General features: G+C 34.6%; 1 protein-coding gene, 1 long non-coding RNA gene and 1 other non-coding gene across 6 annotated transcripts; 2 read left to right on the forward strand and 1 right to left on the reverse strand.

The window, feature by feature from the left end:
* Window positions 1-476: 476 nt before the first annotated feature.
* LOC143226599 (uncharacterized) lies at window positions 477-22278 on the reverse strand. 2 transcript variants are annotated; one of them, XM_076457792.1, is made up of 7 exons: window positions 22144-22278; window positions 13384-13524; window positions 12367-12523; window positions 8594-8905; window positions 7034-7232; window positions 4978-5087; window positions 477-845 (listed from the first exon to the last, which is right to left on the reverse strand). In XM_076457792.1, exons 1-7 carry the CDS (start codon window positions 22233-22235, stop codon window positions 597-599), a joined length of 1260 nt encoding a protein of 419 aa, XP_076313907.1. In that variant the 5' UTR covers window positions 22236-22278; the 3' UTR covers window positions 477-596. The 2 variants fall into 2 exon arrangements, with proteins under 2 accessions (XP_076313907.1, XP_076313908.1); XM_076457793.1 differs by lacking the exon at window positions 13384-13524.
* Window positions 14081-14152, forward strand: TRNAE-CUC (transfer RNA glutamic acid (anticodon CUC)). The gene has a single exon. It is a non-coding gene; the product is annotated as a tRNA-Glu (tRNA).
* Window positions 15923-18285, forward strand: LOC143227267 (uncharacterized). 3 transcript variants are annotated; one of them, XR_013014972.1, is made up of 4 exons: window positions 15923-16616; window positions 16688-17106; window positions 17341-17437; window positions 17584-18285. It is a non-coding gene; the product is annotated as an uncharacterized LOC143227267 (long non-coding RNA). The 3 variants fall into 3 exon arrangements; XR_013014973.1 differs by having other exon boundaries at window positions 15925-16616; window positions 16707-17106; XR_013014971.1 differs by lacking the exon at window positions 16688-17106 and having other exon boundaries at window positions 15934-16616; window positions 17584-18283.
* Window positions 22279-22678: the final 400 nt, after the last annotated feature.

Genomic DNA, 22678 nt, shown 5'->3' on the forward strand with positions numbered 1-22678 from the left:
GGTTTCATAAATTATTAATTATTCTTCGTACACCGTAGTCGTATTTAGCACTGTATATCTTTTATAACGTCCATGTTCATTTTTACTATAAAGATGGCACAGCATCCTCTGTAGTGTTTAGATCTATTCAGAAAAAGTGAAAACTGGGACAGGAAAGGGCTCAAACCCTGACTCTCTTTATCCTCCTAAGCAGGCGTCTCGCATGTAGCAACTCATTTTCTAGACAATAACTTTATAAAACACACAAATGCGACACATACTCACAAATAAAGTAAATAAACATTGACTTTACAGAGTGTCCCTAATCGATAGTTTTATCAAATACTGTCATTAATAACCAACGAAAGGAAGACAAAATAATGAACAGCAGACGAATAAACTGATGAATAGATGGATAAATTGTGAACCAAAGAAATGAATTAAATGTGTAGCTGCGTGACAGACAGAAGGGTTAATAAAGGAAATAGTCCACGAGGTATGTTTTATTTACTGTTTATTAAGTAGCCTGGTATCATACATGAAACAAAATGGCCCATAGTTATGTATCATCAGTATGTATGTATAAAGATTTAAGCTTTAAACAGTCACTGCCTGGTTTATATTTGCAAGATGTTCTTCGTGAAACAAGCGACGCAGAAACTCTCAGGTGGACGGTGGAGCTTTTTCAACTTCCTCTTAAAGTAATTCGGTGCCCTCTGGTGACCGTAAATACTTCTTAGGTTTTCGCGCTCAGATGGTGATAACATGACGTACGTGTTTTGAGCCGTCCTCAATTGTTCTTTGATAATTTTTAAATTGTTTTTGTATTCCAGTAATTCTTTCTTCTTGTCAAACGATACAGTTATCTAGAAGGGAAGATGCACCACAATATGTTTCTTGAGAAGGGAAGATACACCACAAAACGTTTCTTGAGTTTTTGGTGTTTTTTGTATCTACGATTAGTAGGTAAGGTGACTAAAATAAGACAAGGTACCAAAGTGGAAGTGTTTCATAGGTTTTCCTGTTAAACACAAGCCAAACAAAATATTATTTTTCCTGTGTTCGTAACGTGTATCGAAGCCCCGTTTTTTTAGCGTTAACACACATCACACTTAATACTGTAAATTAGAGTTGACGGTGAGTTCTGTTGACTAAATTCTGTCAGGTAAACATTAGGGAAAGCTAGGCCTTACGTAGATATACGCTAATGCGGAAACAAACTTCGTTGCAGAAAAACGTGCAACTGTGTTTGTTGTTCACATTCTTGAGCGTGGGTCTATTCTACGCTTTCGCCAAATTTTCTTCTTTTTTTTATATATGTAGTTTTGCATTTGAACTGAGTTTGGCAACAATCAGTCAGCAGACATATAAAAAGGAAAAACTCATAACGTGTGTTTCTCACATTTCACATTGTGATTAATGTCACTGCTTGGTTAGATACAGTTTATCTTTTATCATTTATTATTTTCTTTTATCCTTTATAATAATTTTTATTAAGCCTACTAGTGGAGAAATGCAATGTATTTCTCTCTCTTTTTCCCCCCTCTATTTGGTTTCTTGATGTTTATTTTATTATTTTTTATCGGTTTCAACAAACAGATCAGTTTTGTTGTGAAGTTGATCATTCATAAAAGTCAAAATTTAAGAAGTATTAGGTGGGGTTGGAATCCCGGGTTTCAAGCTTTGCTGGCTTGTTTGTTTGTTTCTTTGAATTTCGCGCAAAGCTACACGAGGGCCATCTGCGCTAGCCATCCCTAATTTAGCAGTGTAAGACTAGAGGGAAGGCAGTTTGTCATCACCACCCACCGCCGACTCTAGGGCTACTCTTTTACCAACGAATAGTGGGATTGATTGTCACATTATAACGCCCCCACAGCTGAAAAATTGAACATGTTTGGTGCGACGGAGATTCGAATCCGCGACCCTCATATTACGAGTCGAACGCCTTAACCCACCTGGCCTTGCCAGGCCCAAGCTTTATTAATCAGGTATGCAAGAACTATAGTATTCATAGTTAATCCGGCATACAAGGACCATTATTTTTTTTATTAATCCGGTATAGAAGTACCATTGTCTTCGTGATCATTACTGTTGTTTAGTGTTCTAAGAAATCGAGAATTATCTTTTGTTTTTGGGGCCCGGCATGGCCTAGCGCGTAAGGCGTGCAACTCGTAATCCGAGGGTCGCGGGTTCGCGCCCGCGTCACGCTAAACATGCTCGCCCTCCCAGCCGTGGGGGCGTTATAATGTGACGGTCAATCCCACTATTCGTTGGTAAAAGAGTAGCCCAAGAGTTGGCGGTGGGTGGTGATGACTAGCTGCCTTCCCTCTAGTCTTACACTGCTAAATTAGGGACGGCTAGCACAGATAGCCCTCGAGTAGCTTTGTGCGAAATTCCAAAAACAAACAATCTTTTGTTTTTAAATTTCGCGCTAAACTACACTAGGCTATAGCTGTCCCTAATTTAGTAGAGTGAGACTATACTAGCTAGTAATCACCACCCACCGCTACCTCTGGGCTACTGTTTTACCAATGAATAGGTGGATTGATCGTAACAGTATAACGTCCACATGTGTGTTTGCTTAAACGGGAATTCGAACCCGCGACTCTCAGATTGCGTGTCGGGGCTGGAGCATTATGAGAAATACGTATTAATTTACCTATACTCTAGTGTTGTTGTTTTTTTCACATTTTTCGTTTTGGGCTATCTGCTGTGTTCACCGCGGATAATCGAACCCTAGATTTTTGCGTTGTAAGTCCGTAAACCCACCGTTGTTCCACCAGGGGACAACGGTTTTCTCATGTAGAATAGTGTTCGCCGTTATTTGTTTTCTATGTAATAGTGTTTTGTTTGTTTTTTTGAATTTCGCACAAAGCTACTCGAGGGCTATCTGTGCTATCCGTCCCTAATTTAGTAGTGTAAGACTAGAGGGAAGGCAGCTAGTCATCACCACCCACCACCAACTCTTGGGCTACTTTTTTTACGAACGAATAGTGGGATTGACCTTCACATTATAACACCCCCACGGCTGAAAGGGCGAGCATGTTTGGCGCGACGGGGATGCGAACCCGCGACCCTCAAATTACGAGTCGCATTGTACAGGGAAGGCAAATGGAACAGTAACACCAAGTTTCCTAAATAACCCGGCTTGTGAATTTAAACTTCATAAAAAGTGTTTTGGCTTTAACAACATATTTACAATTCAGTTACGTAGATTTCCAAAATGATATTCAGTTTTTTCTATCACCTAAGGATTTTTTTACAAATCGTAAAGATTAACTCTCACTTGGATCAAATCAACAATAAATATAACAAAATATGTTTAGATCATTTACACAACCTCTTGTTACTATAGTGACAAATAAATAATATTGAAAATAAAAAAATAGCGTCTAAGTGCGCGTACAAATGAATGCTATCCAGAAATGACAAGTCATGCGGTCCTTTAACCGTGTATATACTCGTGGTGTATTTCTCGTGGGTTTTGGAACAATCAGTAAGACTCTCACGTCGTGATTGGTCTAGACAAATCTAGAGCAAATGGTTGCCAACATTTTAAACATACAAAACGTGACCCGACCTGAAGGAAAATGGTTCCCTTATGTAAAAATACATATGAAGTTTTGTGAAAAACCTGTGCATGGTAGAGAGAAATGGATATCATTTTCGGATTCACTATAGAGGAACTTCCGTAGAACGTGTGTAAGTTTCAAGACAATAAAACCATCGCAGGTCTGTGATGCTCAACCGCCTTTGACTGTTTCAGTTATCTTTCAACCTTTTTCAGTTGTTTGTCTGTTCTTATGTACGGCTCTTCAAATATTTTGATCGACGTAACTAGTAACTTTAATGCACACCAATGGACGTTTTGTAAACTAAACAGATATTTTTTACTCCTGTAGCTACTAGGACATCTAGACTATGGATTTGAGAGTCCATGGTTTATGTCCTTCGAAACTTCCTTTCTCACTGGAACGAGTAGAGTAGCTTCAGAGGTGGAGCCGAATGCTGGTGACTAGCCGTTTTCCCTGTAAGTCTATCGATTAAAAGTTGAAGACGGGATGGCTGGCGCACATGGGTCTTGTGTGACTTTGCGCGAATATCCGAAGCAAACTTCAGTCACTTAAGAACTTGAATCATCAATATAACAGTAATACGTTTCTATGAAGTATATATTGTGGTTTTGACAAATTATAGTTTACTAGCTCGGTTACCCGTCTCCTGGGCGGAAGCTATATTAATTTATGATTAATGAAAGGTTATCTTAGAACAAAACACGCCCATAAAAGCTGCAAAACACAAAATGTAAAACCACCAATTTGTATCCAACAAACCATCATGCCAACTTTGATGAAGGTCCATCAACAAGGGGCGAAATAGTGGTAAAACTGCTCATAAAATTTTGGACAACGTAAAATACAAAAACTGAAAATGTGTACGTATGTCCCCATAGCATCGTTGAACCTTCATACGAAATTTGGTGAAGAACCATCCAATGAAGATGAGGTAGTGGTGTAAAAAACACAAAAACGCTGATATAAACCACAAAATGCTAAACTGAAAATTTGGATGAATCTTCCCATGAATCCAGTGAATCTTCAGACGAAATTTGGTGAAGATCTATTTACAGGGAGTAAAACAGTGGTAAAAACGCCCATAAAAAACTGCAAAACTCAAAATTGTAAATTTTCTTTAACCCTGCATGGACCGAGTGAACCTCCATACCAATTTTGAAGAAGATCCACTCACACCCAGAGAAGTAGTAACATGAGAGTCAGACAGTACTCTTACATTTATATATATACAACCAACAGATATTGTAGAATGCTTATTACACGAGGGCTTAAGAGTTTAGTAAATGTAATAGAAATTTTGCGGTCTTGAGCATGATTTTGACATCATGACTAGCGATATACAAATGTAGTGCAAGACTAGAGGGAAGATCTAGTCTGTTTATCCATGTAACATGTATTTCATTTAAAAAAATAATAAACTTACATCATTCTTGACATAAATGTCAATCAAATCCATCACAGATGACACCTCTCTTTCTTGAGCTTGTAACTGTTCCAACTGAAACTCTGCCACAGCCTTGTTTAACTTGAAAGCTGGAAATAGGGAACGTTTGTGAACTCAGTGCTACAAACAGTTCGATTGCAACTGTAAAAAAAAATCAGTTAAATCCAAACAGATTAATTAAACATCTCGTTACTGAAGGGCTAAAAAACATGTTGTTTGTCTCACCAACCGAAGCTCCCTAATTTGAGATGGGGGTACAGTTTTAAATTTACGGATTTACAATGCTAATATCGGAGGTTCGATTTCCTACGGTAAACACACCAGATAAATCAACGTGGCTTTGCTCCAACTTTGTTTATTTTGTAATTTCGTGCAAAGCTACCCGAGGGCTATCTGCACAAACCGTCCCTAATTTAGCAGTGTAAGACTAGATAAAAGGCAGCTAGTCATCACCACTCACCGCCAACTCTTGGGCTACTCTTTTACCAACGAATAGTGGGATTGATCGTAACATTATAACGCCCACACGGTTGTAAATGTGAGTATGCGTTACGTGACGAGGATTCGAACCCGCGACCCTCAGATTACGAGTCAAGCGCCCTAACCATCTGGCAATAGGTTTTTGCTCCGAAACAACCAAAGCAGTTAAGCTTATAATGTATTGGGTTGAGGAATAATTCGTGAGCGTTTTTTCAAGTTAACAAAATATATTCATAAATGAAACGCTTTTACAAAATATTTCATGTCATTTGGTAGATAATTTTTTGCTCTAATAGATAGTGTGTTTGATTTTCATATGTCTTTAATTTTTGCTTTCATTTTCAGCTCATTAAATGGAATGTAAAGTGGATAAAATCGAGCATTTTCGACACCATCTGCTTTTCGCATTTAATTTCTTGCAATTTCGTTTAAAACAATGCATACTATATACCTAGGTATTACATGAAATAAAGTTTCATAATAAATTTTTTGGGTGTAATGTGTTCATGCATTGGAGTATTGTATGGTCTTGCATGTAATGCTTGAATGAAATTATTTAAAACGCTCACGAATTATTCCTCAACCTAATATTTTGAACGTGTTCTCGCACTACCTAGGAGAGTAATTCCCCTTATCAACTATCATTCACATTTTGTTTCTTTAGAAAAGAAATTGGAACGTTATTAGCTTGAACTTAATACTGTTGTACCTATGTCATTAATCTAGACATTTCTAGAAACATGTATTGTTGTTGTTTGGCCGAAAGAAAGTTTAACATAAAAAAATGGATATGGTGTTAAAGTCTGAAATTTTCTCGCAAGCTTAAGAAATAACTTGCGCCATATAGATATAAACATTCAGGCAAGAGTTAATAATTCTGTGAGAGTTAGCAAGTTTATTAATTGACTATTAAGTAACCAGTCAAAGATTTTATCATTTTGTTTCTGTTAGCCTGTAAATCAGTTCATTGTTTCAGCGCTGCGAACATTGAATTTGTATTTCGTTACAAATAGCCCATTTATCTCTATTTTAACTTTTTATTTCTTCAAGTGGACTGTTCTTTGGAAGAAGAATAAAAACTATTACAAAACTTTAGTGAGATCAAGGGACGCTTTAAGGCCTTTCTGACAATAGATCTTAATAATAACTTACAATCAGTGTGTACAGTTTCACAGCCCGAGTTCTTTTCTTACATTTCCGGTGTGGTGCTGTTAGGATTGAGAACTTCCTACCGAAAACGCTAAAAGATTATTAATAACGAATTTTCCACTTAAAGATCGCCTTAAAATAAAGTAATATACCTGACATTTTTAGTTGATGCCTCAGTTATGAGAAAGCACAAGAGGGAGCCCTCAATAGTCGCGGCTGTAATTAGATCTCAAATCTGTCAGTAGATGGAGCTATCGCTAAGTAATGCTTCTCATAATTAATAAATACATTTTTGTTTGTTAACTGATAGACAACTGTGCTGTGATTATGTCACAATACGATTCACATGTATTTGTTTAAAGAATGAATTCGCAATTTATGAGTTTGGAAAAAAAACTCTTAAAACCTGATGTTTCGGTGTCCCAGGGACTGAAGATGTATGTCATGTGAACGACGTGATCGTAAATGTCCTTCTGTCGTAGCTGTTCGGGTGAGTTTTTCATTTGGGCTTCAAAGTTTTCTACGAGCTCAATTGCCTGGGACAATGAACCTGGTCCGGCAAACTTTCTGATGTCAGGGCCACGCCAACTAGATAGGCGAATAACCTAAAAAATGAAAGTATAAAACTATTTATTTTAAATATACCCAGTAAAACGAATATTCATACTTGAAAATAAAACAATGCAAATAATACATTCACTACATCTCTTCACTCCATGTTACGCTGGCTCAATGGTAACAGAGAGAGTTGCTACCATTTTAATTCTCTCTGAGTTCCCTTCCCCACAGCTAATATAATACCTACTGTGCCAACCCATAAAAAATCCTCAATCTATTTACGATTTGTTTTTGATTGAAATATACATATCTATTTCTAATTTTAATTTTTAAAATGCTGTAAACTTGAACCTGTTCAGTGCCGTAGACGAGATAACTCGTCCAAGCTGATCGGTAACACAGTGCCACGGATGAGTTAATTCGTTCTCAATAATACCTAACTTCAACGCTAGATGTCAGCACCATACATTCATTTGAAGTACTCACAAATTGTTTCACTTTCGATCCAAAATGGCGTCACAAGTAGAATTACTTATAGGTCGTACCATAGAATATCCTTTATCATTATATTATGTCCTATGTAACCTCCTAATACATTTTATTATATTTATTCATAATTTGAACAATAAAAGCGAATAAATTTCCTTGTCCTATCTTAATACTTAGAACTAATTTCGTCGTTGGACACCAGCCCACAAAACCGTACCCCAAATCTATATTACGTAAACTTTTGTATATTACATTATAACGAAATGTTTTTATATTTACGTTAAAGTTATCATAACGTATTGGTTGATATTCTAAAATGGAGAACAAGTAAAGGTCTCAGTGAAGTGAAAATGACATAAATAATAAAACATTGCTCATTTACAAAGTTAACGTAACACAAGGCCGATAAAAATATCTCACTTACAAAGTTAACGTAACACAAGGCCGATAAAACATTTCTCACTTACAAAGTTAACGTAACACAAGGCCGATAAAAAATATCTCACTTACAAAGTTAACGTAACACAAGGCCGATAAAACATTTCTCACTTACAATGTTAACGTAACACAAGGCCGATAAAACATTTCTCACTTACAAAGTTAACGTAACACAAGGCCGATAAAACATATCTCACTTACAATGTTAACGTAACACAAGGCCGATAAAACATTTCTCACTTACAATGTTAACGTAACACAAGGCCGATAAAACATTTCTCACTTACAATGTTAACGTAATACAAACATTTCTCATTAACAACTGAGTTGCGGTGACTTCCACACACAATTACTATGTATATGTTTAAAACCTATACATTCAAAATAATATATTAAAAAAGTTTTGTCTGATCGATTCTCGGTAAAAAATATTTTCTTTGCAAACCTGAAAGATTATTTCGACTTTATTACCAGAACCCACCTCTACCGAAGCCGTAAACTTCTTACTTTCCTTGATAAAATTCATCTTGGCAGAAATGGTGAAGAAAAGTATTTTTATTTTTATGGTGATTTCCACTTCAACTCTGGTTTTCTCATCATTAAACTCCATACTAACCAACAACATTTCTTCTCCACCCACAACAATCTCACTCAGATATAGCGAAGTCAAGCTGTCATCCAGGATAGCAGGCTCTTTAACATCTCTCAGGGTAATAACTCCAGTTTGTAATCGATATCTTGACATCCACATCACTGATTTTCGCGTGGTCTGCTTAGTCACAGCTACCTTCGTCTGTTCACAACTAAAAATATTTTACCCAATTATAATGAATTTCTGTGTGCACTAAAAATAAAATGTTTATTTAAGTTCATCGGTTCATAAGCTTTTTCTGTCGAAAAATTACTGAAGAATTTGTTTCACATCTATACAACTATAAACTTGGTGAGATTGATTCACGGCCTGGCATGGCCAAGCGTGTTAAGGCGTGTGAATCGTAATCCGCGGGTTCGCATCCCGGTCGCGCCAAACATGCTCGTCCTTTCAGCCGTGGGGGCGTTATAATGTGACGGTCAATCCCACTATTCGTTGGTAAAAGAGTAGCCCAAGAGTTGGCGGTGGATGGTGATGACTAGCTGCCTTCCTTCTAGTCTTACACTGCTAAATTAGGGACAGCTAGCACAGATAGCTTTCGAGTAGCTTTGTGCGAAATTCCAAAACAAACAAACAGACTGACGCTCGTTCTTACTTTGTTTTTATTACACTTTTAAAATAATTTACTCTAGTGTTGGTAGAGTGGAAAGTAATTATCCAATATATGAAAAGCTGCGAGATGAGGGTCCACAAAATTGGCTTGATTATGAATCTGTTATGATTTGCCTAAACTCCCCGTCACACCAAACATGTTCGCCCTTTCAGCCATGGGGGCGTTGTAATGTTACGATCAATCCCACTATTCGTTGGTAAAAGAGTAGCCCAAGAGTTGTCGGTTGGTGGTGATGACTGACTGCCATCCCTCTTGTCTTACACTGCTAAATTAGGGATGGCTAGCGCAGATAGTCCTCGTGTAGCTTTACGCGAAATTAAAAAAAAAACATCCCTAAGAACTACTTAGTATTAAATTAAAATGTTTAAGAATGATCATACATCAGTACCAATAATTAACATAATACTCCATAATGAATATAAGTAAAACCCGACATCTAATGTAATTTCTAATATTAATAACAGTAATACCCAACAATTAATATAAGTAATATCCAATAATTAATATCAGTAATTCTCAAAATTAATATATATTGATAAATATTAATATGTGTGTATCTGTTCCTTATAAGTTTACGCATTTCTTGACCAACCACCACCAAACTTGACACAGTGATACACGAAGGTCATGAAGAAGGTTAGATCGTCATCTAATTTCAGAAAAAATGCAGACTGACATCAAGAAGGTCAAAAGTCATAAGGGGATATATGAACTCCCATCTAACTTCATATTGGTAGAATCCTTGTAAACAGTATATTTTTATTTTCAGTACTGGAACCTTCATGTATTTTTATTGCACTTTTAATATTTATATTAAGAATTATTATTATTATATATTATTATTATTATTATATATTATTATTATTATTATATATTATTATTATTATTATATATTATTATTATTATTATATATTATTATTATTATTATATATTATATTATTATTATGATTATTATATATTATTATTACGAAAAAACAGAAGCACAATTTCCTATCCTTTGTAACGAACGAGTTTTTATTGATCCATCCAACGGATGCGTACTACAGCTAGCATCTACTACTAATAATATTTTGTTTGTTTTGGAATTTCGCACAAAGCTACTAATTTAGCAGTGTAAGACTAGAGGGAAGGCAGCTAGTCATCACCACCCACCGCCAACTCTTGGGCTACTCTTTTACCAATAATTGATAAAGTAATATCCAATAACTGATAACAGTGCTACCCAACAATTATTATAAGTAATATCCAATAACTGATAACAGTGCTACCCAACAATTATTATAAGTAATATTCCATAACTGATAACAGTACTACCCAACAATTAATATAAGTAATATTCCATAACTTATAACAGTACTACTCAACAATTAATATAAGTAATATTCCATAACTGATAACAGTACTACCCATCAATTAATATAAGTAATATTCCATAATTCCTACTCAACTGATATACAGTACTACCCTATTATTAACAGTATATTCCATAATATAAGTAATATTCCATAACTGACTACCCACAATTATTATAAGTACATACCCAACAACCCAATTATATAAGTAATATTCCATAACTGATAACAGTACTACCCATCAATTATTATAAGTAATATTCCATAACTGATAACAGTACTACCCAACAATTAATATAAGTAATATTCCATAACTAATAACAGTACTACCCAACAATTAATATAAGTAATATTCCATAACTGATAACAGTACTACCCATCAATTATTATAAGTAATATTCCATAACTGATAACAGTACTACCCATCAATTATTATAAGTAATATTCCATAACTGATAACAGTACTACCCAACAATTAATATAAGTAATATTCCATAACTGATAACAGTACTACCCATCAATTATAACAGTACTACCCAACAATTAATATAAGTAATATTCCATAACTGATAACAGTACTACCCATCAATTATTATAAGTAATATTCCATAACTGATAACAGTACTACCCATCAATTATTATAAGTAATATTCCATAACTGATAACAGTACTACCCAACAATTAATATAAGTAATATTCCATAACTGATAACAGTACTACCCATCAATTAATATAAGTAATATTTCATAACTGATAACAGTACTACCCATCAATTATTATAAGTAATATTCCATAACTGATAACAGTACTACCCAACAATTAATATAAGTAATATTCCATAACTGATAACAGTACTACCCATCAATTAATATAAGTAATATTCCATAACTGATAACAGTACTACCCATCAATTATTATAAGTAATATTCCATAACTGATAACAGTACTACCCAACAATTAATATAAGTAATATTCCATAACTGATAACAGTACTACCCATCAATTATTATAAGACGTATCTGGTAATTAATAACACTCATACCCAACAGCTGATATAAATAATATGCAATAATTAATTAATTGACAATAAAACTCAATGAATGATATAAGTAACATTCAATAATGAATAAATAATATGCAATAATTAATTAGTTAACAATAAAACACAAAGACTGATATAAGTAACATCCAATAATGAATCAAGAGTAATACCAAATTATTGGTATAAATAATATCCAATAATTATTCAACAGTGATGCCCAACAGTTAATATAAGTAATATCCAGTAATTAATTAATAGTGATATCAAATTACTGGCATAAGTAATATCTAGTAATTAATTAACAGTAAGATCCAACAGTTAACATAAGTAATATCCAGTAATTAATTAACAGTAAGACCAAATTACCGATATGAGTAATATTCAGGAATTAGTTAACAGTATTACCAAATTATTGGCATGAGTAATATCCAGCAAGTTATTAACAGTAATACCAGATTACTGATGTATGTAATATTCAGTAATTAATCAACAGTAAAACCCAACTGTTAGTAAAAGTTGCACACACTAGAACCTGCTGCACAGTTGATGTCAAATTTAGTACAACAAACAATTGTTTGACGTTATATCTACTCACCTTGACACTAACCCCAACAAGACCCATCACACCCACACTGAGTCCAATACCTCCAGCTCCATGAGTAAGGATATCTTCAACTGTCTCTACACGACGAACTTCTACTTCGAACTCCGACAGTGGAATAAATTCTTCGCGGCCTGTGAACTTCACTCTACTGTAATGTAACACACTATCAATTAGTGTTTAGTGAGAGACCTACTGAACTAAATAATTGATTCGGAAATACAACTAGCTGTACCCGCGCAGGATCCCCGAAAGTGTTCTCTTTCTAGAGCAAATAAAACTAAAATTAAGAGTAACAAACATTTTTATTTCCTGCTTTTTAAGTTAATATGTCATACTGTGCTGTAGCATATAGGGTGCATAATCCTTCACGTGATTCATGACATGTGCACAGTTTACTATCGTCACGACAGCACAAACAGCAACTTTATGCGTATGTGACTGACTGACTGACAAACAACACACTATTGTATAGTGGCACAGGTGATTAAAACTGGTAACCCCTCCAGTGCACCTTCGATTTCTTTTCGAGGAAAAAATAGCAACTTTTCATAAAGGTAAGATTCTACCTGATGACGACCCGGTACAAGAAGTCAAAACATTGTAATCGTTAAAATTAGTGCTTGTCTAATGTAATAGTTGTTGCTATTGTACTTTTGAAATTATTAGAATCGTCAGTAACTTTGGTAGCTTTGAACATATTTATTTGCAAGCCATCTGTGATTATACAAAACAAAATCACTTAACCCTAATATTTGACCTGACGCATCTTTATCACCTTCTATCTCAATCTCACAACAATGAATCTGCTTTTTTTTTTACACGATCATTTTAAAATAACTTCAAACAATTTCTCCTATTAATCAAAATTTACACGTATGTTTTACATTCTAATATGCAGTTTCTTTGAATCTTCTGCAAGGACAAGTTGCGAATTTTGAGGCTATTAGTTTCTTTATTATCATTACAAATACATTTTACAAACATTTTGTAACTGAAATAAAATCTTACCACTCGATCCGTTTTGTGGTTCCATTTCTAAATGTGACGTCACGATCAGGACAATGCCCTAATTTTAAATTTTCGTGATATTTGTCTCTGTAATCTTCTCCTGGTACCGCTATGTCGCGACCAAGTGAAACAACTGACGTCCTGTTCGGTAAATACGTGTTAGTCGTTCATTAAAAAAGTATGATTCCACATAAAACAAACAACTGTATACGTGTCTTATAAAATCTAACCTGGTATAGTGTCTTCTGAAACACCAATAACTTGACTGATACGAAGCGCGTACGAATCAAATATATGAGTGTTTAAATATAACTGTAAATATTATTGTTGACTTGCAAATATTTATTCGCGGTGCCCCAATCAGTTTGTGTATTAATGTTTAAACTGGCAACAAATAATGCTGTTAACACCAAACAGTGCCACTGTCACCATATTAACACCTACTTTTCAACTGCCTCTAGCTCTGTTAATATACAATCAACGTTTTAACACCCCTTAGTTAAAAACAATGTATATTAACATACTATCCAAACTTTAATACCTCACGGTTAACATTTAACAATATCATTGTTCGCATAATTATTGACATTTTAATACTTATAATTAGCAACTATTGTTGGCATACTGACAACACATTAACAGCTCATAGTCAGTACTTTTAGTGTATTGTTCATTGACATATTACAAGTATGCAGTATCCCATGTGGTCTAGTGGCTAGGATACCTGGCTCTCACCCAGGAGGCCCGGGTTCGATTCCCGGCATGGGAATAAAAAATTTTGGGTCCGGCATGGCCAAGCGTGTTAAGGCGTGCGACTCGTAATCTGAGGGTCGCGGGTTGGAATCCCCGTCACATTAAACATGCTCTCCCTTCCAGCCGTGGGGGCGTTATAATGGTTACGGTCAGTCCTACTATTCGTTTGCCATAGAGTAGATCAACAGTTGGCGGTGGGTGGTGATGACTAGCTGCCTTCACTCTAGTCTTACACTGCTAAATTAGGGACGGTTAGCGCAGATAGCCCTCGTGTGGCTTTGCACGAAATACAAAAAAAAAGACAAAAACCTTTTCAATGAGCAGCGTCTCTTCGACGATCAATATGATTTATAAAATGAAAGTGAAAAAACTTGAAGTTGGTTATTAGGAAATAAGAGTATTAGTTTCATGGAGATAAATTAGAAATTTAATGAATTATTGCTTTTCATTCTCGACCTATTGCCAGCTAGTTTTCCTCCTCTTTTACTTTCCATATTTTTTATCTTATTGATTTCTCAAATGATTTTCTACAAATTTTATTTTTTAATTTAAATTTTTGTTATCTTTATGTGTTTTGATGAGAATGTTTTGAGTTTTATGATTGTCGTTATAATTGTTTTCGCTCCTTAAATTTAATCAGTTTGTGTAAATTTTATACGAATTCAATTTTTTTTTTTTTTAATTAGCGAAAAGGCTAGAAATTACAAACTTTTATTGATAATTTTATCAATTTTATCGTCTCCTTCGGGATCACACCGAATATTCCGATAAATTGATACAAACTCCTAACAGTACTCACCTTTGCAAAATCATCCGCTGCAGTTACTGCACGTGCGATCTGCAATTGGTGGTCTGTGTATACCCATGTTTATTTAACAATTATTCATTGGTACTGTTTAGTTGTCCACGAATTTTCAAGACGCCTAAGCACACGTTGTCTCCTTCAAAATCGTACACCCGTAAAACAGACCAAGCACCTCATGAAATTCAGTAAAGCACGGATAGCAGAATACAAGTGATTCTGTTTTGTGTTTGTCGGTCAAACGCTCGTATGAGCTTTGTTGTATTGTTTTAGACATATCGACATTAAATAAAACTTATCTTAGGTGGAGCACATCATGTGAAAAGGGGACAGAGTATCCCCATTGTAGTTCCTGTAATATGGACTTCAAGACTTCTTATGGTAACAGGAATGACCTCACTAAACACACCCAAACCACATCCCACAAACAGAATCAAGTGCTGTGCCATCAACACCATCAGTGTCGTCGATGTTTAGCAGCAACAACAGTAACGTGGGACTTAGCCGACTTTATTGTCGAGCACAACCTGTGAAAATGATGTTTCCAGACTCTTCCAAAGGCCAGAATTTTGTCCACAAGAAAACCACATCACTACACTCGGACAAGGAGATTACCCTAATTAAAGGTTTTCCATTAGATGAGAGCAACGTCAAAGGTGACAAGAAGAAGCTAAACATCGTTGTATGTGTGTACAACCAGAGTCTGCAGAAGATCTGTACCCATTTCATCGGGATACCCACATGCAACATTGACACCAGCTAGAATATCTTCGCATGCCTGATTAAAGTGTTAATGTGAGTATGTCAAGCTAGTTTTTAATGATTTAGAAATTTAACCTCTAATTTTTTTTACCATTTCAGTTTACCAAGATAATTTGTAACAATTTTCATTATCTCATTATAAAGTTACGGTTGTGATGTAGACATTAAGTACTCTAAACATCAGATCCTTAACTTTTTAAATCTCGATTTCAGTAACGGAAATATATCATGGACCAACTATGTAGGCTTCTCATGGAACAATTGTAATGTCATGATGGGGAAAAACAATAGCGTTCTAACAAGAACTCGAGAGATGAACCCAAATATGTTTGATGTCGGCTGTGTGTGTTGTGTCATCTTGCCAAGATTTGGACCCAGAAGGCTGTGAAGACATTTAAACAACCAGTCGACGACCTCCTAGTTGACGTCTTCTTCCATTTTTATCACTAATAAAATATTTTGAGAATTTGCAATAAAGAAAAAACTGAAAAAGAGAAAAATTAAAAGATTTCAAATTTCTTGCTTTTTACCCAAGTGTAAAATATTGTGCTAATAATAATAGGTGTATTTTTTCTTCAGTTCTAAGTGAAAAGATAAGTACAGCAGTTTCCAGAAGTTCACATATGCAGAGCCAATGAAGCTATTGAAACAGGAGGCTGTCCTTGAAGAAATGTGAGAAAAAATGCTTCAACAGTTGCCAGCACTGCGTTTCTATTACCAAAACCATCCAGATTCGGAGAAACCTGGCCGTGTGCCGACATCCTACTCAGTGAGGAGATGTGGTGCCTACCGACTTCTTACTCAGTGAGGAGATGTGGCTCGTACCGACTTCCTACTCAGTGAGGAGATGTGGCTCTACTACCTCTTCTTGGATTTGATCCTCCCGATTCTCAGTGACTTCAGTGTTATGTTTCAGGTAAGATTACATGTCAATAATGAATCATCTGGGAATTTGATAACTGATCAATTAATTAATGTTCTTTATAGCGTTTGTTATTTATTTTAGGCTGGCAACACAATGGTTGGCTTCCTGCACACACACAGATGATTCGTCTACTACACAAACTAATGGGGAGATTTCTCAATGTCAAGACTATCACAGAGGAGGAAGATATAACCAGAACAGACAACTAGCTGGATAATGACGAGATTACCATTGACTGTTTGTTTGTTTTGAATTTCGCGCAAAACTATACGAGGGCTGTCTGCTCTAGCCATCCCTAATTTAGCAGTATAAAACCAGAGGGAAGGCAGCTAGTCATCATCACCCACCGCAAACTCTTGGGATTCAAACCCGCTACCCTAGGATTACGGGTAGAGTGCCTTAACCACCTGGCCATGCTTGGCCGTCATTGGTTGGAAAAGAAAAAAAAGTACTTCAAGGAGTATGATGAACTTCCCCAGCTGTAATTAGAATCTTATTCCGATATATATTTTAGTTTAGTGGAAAAGCATTGTTCATAATTTGAAAGTTTAAAGTATAACAGTATCAAATATAATTATTTTATCACAAGATATATAAAAGTTGTTATTTTTCATGATTTTTATAAAGTTTAAAATAAAAAATACATTGTATTTAAGTTAAAGATATATCCTTATTTTCGATATAGCAATTATAAATATGCTGTGTTCTATTTCAGTTCTCTGAGACAGTTTCATTACACAGTTTCTATTTAGTACTTCAGGCCATCTCATACCTGAATTCTAAGACTAGTGACAAAATTACTCCAGAAGATGGTAAGCTTGACTACTTTATATTTGTTGTTTTTGTTTTTTTATTTAACAAAAAAGAATATAAGATATAACAGATATAAGTAGTATAACATTGGTATTTTTCAAGTGTACATGAAACCCTTTGTAATCGTTTGATTTTTGTTTTACAGTTGCTAACCTGTCTGACAGATTTACGCCAGTCTCACCAAAACAAAAGAGCCAGTTGGAAGATCAAGCATGAACCTACATCCTTACTTCAAAAGCTGACCATCTTAAATTTGATGACCAGCACACCACCCTAACCGATTTCTGGAATTCTATGGGAAAGCTTAAGCTAGCAGATGGAATGATGCAGGATGGATTACTTGAGTAAGGTGATCCTGGCTCTGAGAGAAGATTTTCTGTCCAAAGGAAGACCCAAACATATTCCAGAGACAACCTAGTTGAAAAGACCCTTCACAGTCTCTTCATTATGACGATTAACAGCCCTTGTGATTGTTTTGAGTACAATCCAGGAACTCACAATATGAGGGTTGCCAAGAGTACTTATACCATCTATAAAGACCAGTGTGCAAATACATCTTGATGGATTACTGCTATACTTGAAACTAGTGATAAGTGCTAATGAGATAGATGATATTGCGCATGTTGACTTGATATGTGACAGATGTTATTATATTGTGATATGTATGTTGACATGTGATAGATGACAATAAATCTCATGCACCCAGTTTCTTTATTTATTTAAAAACAAGAGAAAGGAGGCGTTATTTAAGCAAGATAAGGCTGGGATTTGGTAAAATAGCAGCAACGTATACACTAACACCTCTAAATTATTACATTTAGTGCTGAAAACACGACAACAAAAAATATCCTCATTAAAATTTTGAAACCTTCTGATTTTGAGCAATAACTCTGTCATAAGTATGCATTTTATACCACAGTTAGCGCCTTAAATTTTAATAAAACCAAACTTTACTAAAATTTCTTTTTCAAGCACATTGTGTTACGTTATTAAAAGTATGAAATAAAACGGCATTTTTGGGCACAATTCTTTTTTTTTTTCAATTTCGCGCAAAGCTACTCGAGGGCTATCTGCACTAGCCGCCCCTAATTTAGCAGTGTAAGACTAGAGGGAAGGCAGCTAGTTATCACTACCCACCGCCAACTCTTGGGCTACTCTTTTACCAACGAAATAGTAGGATTGACAGTCACATTATAACGCCCCCACGGCTAAAAGGGCGAGTATGTTTGGCGCGACGGTGGTGCGAACACGCGACCCTCAGATTACGAGTCGGACGCCTTAACACGCTTGGCCATGCCGGGCCCTTTTGGGCGCAATGAAAGATAACATCTTTATAAATAAATATAATAAAATAATTTTATAAAGACAAGCAGGAATCGATATCTAAGAAACCTATGATAACAGAAAGTTTTAATGTTGCAAAAAGTATTAAAAGAACAAAGTCAAAAGTACAAAATGTAAGTAACTTAATTTAAAATATTTTATCCCTACTTTGGTAAATCACTGTATTTTGTTAGTCTGAGCTAAAGTAGGGATAATTTTTCTTTAATTTTAAGTAACTATGTAGTTTTGACTTTCTTGTTTCAATACATTTTGTTACATTAAAACTTGCTATATTACTATAACATGATTGTTATACATATGGATCCCTACTTTTCTTTATAAAATTATTTTTCTTAATTATACTTATTTGTTTCCTTTTTATTAACTATATTTTTGTGTATGAATAATTCAAAGCATGGGGTGCTTACACTCGATTACATTTTATGGTTCATCAGAATCTCCACCAATCTACTGTCAAATTTAATTATCTAACCAAAGTAACACTTCATTCGTTATATATACATATTAGATCCTTTCCGATCCAAGAAGGAAATCGTTGATATCCCAAACAGAAGAATTCTGTAAAAAAAGTAGATCAATAAGATACGCCATTTTTTCTGGATGCTTGTCTAGAAAAGTCGCTTACTTACGTATATGAAACTTCGTTGAAATAGTCAAATTTTGGTTCACTCCCTAAACATTTATGTAGTAATATAGGTAGTTTTATAACTAAAACAAGCTTTAATTTTGTTCAGCCAGTACTTTGAAATATTCATTGTTAATATTCAGATACTTTAAAGGTAATTTTAAACAGGCATTTTTTTTATGGCCGCCATTTTGTTTCATCATCGTATCTATTATTGAGTAATTCTGCACTTAATGACGTTTTAGTCCACTAGTTTGAGAAACACAATTATAATCATCACGGCCAACAAATATTCTACCTTTCATTGTATTAAAATAACCGATGTTTTTCTCCTTATGTACTTCACTGTTTATATTTAAAATTAACGAGCTTTCAAATTACTTGTCGGCTGCCATATGAAAGTTTTTGTAATGTCCTTTACAGTATGTAGTCGAAAAAAAATCAATTGTTATATTTATGAAAAGTTTACAAAGTCTGTTTTATTCTAGTTTCATCTCTTTAGTATTTTATCACCAGTTTGATTTGCAATTTTTACTAGTAGCAAATGTATTCAATTGACCACTGTTGATACACTCTGAAGACTGGAGATTTTGAACAGCCGGTCAAAGAAATGCTCTTTCACAGCGACGTTCCTGTTATACAAACATTCACTATTAGATATTTTCAAATTCAAAAACATCATTGTTATTAGATATGATTTTGCAAATTCACCTTGATATAACTACAGTTGCACTTTCACGTGGCTCAAGCAAACCTTTGAAACATCACTTGTTTGGTTTACTTTGCAAGTAAGTTTTTTGTTCTACCGAACTGTTTAAGACAAATGTGGGACTAATGGGAGCTAACCAATGTAATATTTAAAAAGTATTGAATATTGCTATTATCGTTTACTTCGGTGTATTTTTAAAAAAGATGATTCATCATGGCAGTTAAAATAATAATTACGTAAAACAAACTGTTTAAAATAAACCAATTTATTTTTGTTCATATATAATGACTTTAACTTGATGCCTAAAGTATATTGTATGTTGTTTGTCGCAAACGTTTACAGTGTTGATAATGAACGTTTAAAATATTTTTGTAAGTAGGTGGTTCAGTGGGTGAGTGGTTTTTAAAGTAATAAGAGTTAAAGCAGCGTTTAACATCTATAAATCAATGTGCTACGTCAGCAGCCAGGACAATGGAGACAAATATAACAAATGTTCAGAGACAAGTCCTTCAGCTTTGTTGTTTAAAACACGCAATTAAAATAATATAAGAATTTGTGCTTACTGGAATTGCAAACTTCGCTGTTCTACATTTATATTTAATATTGTGTTTAGAATTATGAATATTCAGAATTTCCAGAAAGTGTTGTTAAAATTCAGCTACATATATAACGATATATCGTTGTGCACCATGATACGAGTGGACGCCAGACAAACCAAACTAAAAATCACGGTGAACTTTGAACGTATCCTGAAACAATGTGTTATAAGCTGTATTTTTATTATTATAATATAAACATTAGCTGAAGATACACGGTGTTAAGACTGCTGTAATTGTTGTTCTGTTTGTCAAACACAAATGTACACAATCACCTAACTGTCCTTTGCTCATCGTAACTCGAATTTTATTGTTATAAGCTTTTTGACTCAAAATGATAAATCACAGACAAGTATAAGGCCCGGCATGGCCAGGTGGTTAAGGTACTCGACTCATAATCCGAGGGCCACAGGTTCGAATTCCCGTTACACCAAACATGCTAGCCCTTTCAGCCGTGGATGCGTTATTACGTGACGGTCAATCCCACTATTCGTTGGTAAAAGAGTAGCCCAAGAGTTGACGGTGGATGGTGATGACTAGCTGCCTTCTCTCTAGTCTTACACTGTAAAATTAGGGACGGCTAGTGCAGATAGCCCTCGTATAGATGTGCACGAAATTCCAAACAAACCAAAACCGAAAAATGTAATAATGTAGGCTTAGAATGATTTACAAATTTTGACGTTAAATTTTACAGTAAATTCGAGAAACAGATTATAAACATGAAAGACAATAAAGCACAGATTAATGTTGTTTCTTGTCAGTAGAATGTTTCGTCTCAGTTAGCGGTGAATGAGTCAATGGTTGTTTACAGTTACTTGATCAATCATTCATGAAACTATATGTTTATTTTCACGTTAATGAAGTGCAGTTAGCAAGGCTACAAACGTGACCTTCACAGTATTTGAGCTTCTTAAAATGTTAACTAAGTTGTTATCGTTACGTGAACTGAACTTTGAATAATTTTCACCAGATAATTTAAAACAGCTCATCAACGAAGGATCAGCGTAACAATAAATGTTTGATTCAAACAAGTAAATAATATTGGAATAAAGTGGTGTATTTAACGAGTTACATGAACGGATTTCATTAGTCAACCACAGGTCACGTGCATAAGCTCTGATCGATATCAATTTTTGAAATTAAAATATCGATAGAAAAACATATTGTGTTTGTAAAACTGTTGTAAAATAGTCACATATAACACAATATGTTTCACTAGATATGTATCACTTAGTGTAGTCAGTTAATTGTTAAAAAAAAATTTTTATAAACCTCAGATTTATAGGAAATGATTTAATTATTACCAAACAACTCAAGTAGCAATATAGTGTGTGAACAGCTTGTAAAGTTGCTGTTGAAAACAAAAGTAAAACGTAAATATTATGCATTCTGCTATTTACAAGAAAATAAATTTGAAAGATTGAAACTCACATGCAATGACTAAACAACCAGACGACTCCGTATGTCAACAGGAGTTGTTTGTGTTTCTGTTGTTGATGTTTCAATCTCAAACCAGTCAGCATCTTGGTGACTCAACTTAAGAATCTTTTAGTGTAAAGATAGATCCGTGTCAACACCTGGCAGATGGCGTTTGAGGCAGTTTTTTTTTTTTTTCTGCATTAATCACAAGATAAAAGTAGTAACTGAGCAGATGTTCTTATAGAATATCATTTGGATGTCCTGGTTTTGTTACAAGCTAACGAAACAAAATGTTTATATTGTAAAATTAGTATCCCTGAAAATCGGAATTAAAAAAGAAAGTTGCTTAATGAAAATAGGATATTATTTACAAATGTTCAAATATTTAAGTGATTTTTTTCGCAAATATTAGGCCTATCAAAATATAACAATTCGCCAGTTTTCGAAGTCTTAAGCTGTAACCTAATAAATATTTGATATAAGTACTTTTAAAAAAATATTGTCTTAGTGTATTCATCTTCATATTAAGTCACGTGTATGTTTCGAA

Source organism: Tachypleus tridentatus, chromosome 9, assembly GCF_004210375.1.
Source record: "Tachypleus tridentatus isolate NWPU-2018 chromosome 9, ASM421037v1, whole genome shotgun sequence".
NCBI classification, from domain to species: Eukaryota; Metazoa; Arthropoda; class Merostomata; order Xiphosura; family Limulidae; genus Tachypleus; species Tachypleus tridentatus.

Bases quoted from the DNA above. Each gene is read 5' to 3' on its own strand.
- LOC143226599 (XM_076457792.1), bottom strand. From the start codon at position 22,235: ATGCTGACTGGTTTGAGATTGAAACATCAACAACAGAAACACAAACAA. The intron at 5,088-7,033 runs GTTTTAAGAGTT...CCCTATTTCCAG, and splicing joins CTGGGACACCGAAACATCAG to CTTTCAAGTTAAACAAGGCT. The intron at 846-4,977 runs GTAAGTTTATTA...CTTCCCTTCTAG, and splicing joins ACATTTATGTCAAGAATGAT to ATAACTGTATCGTTTGACAA.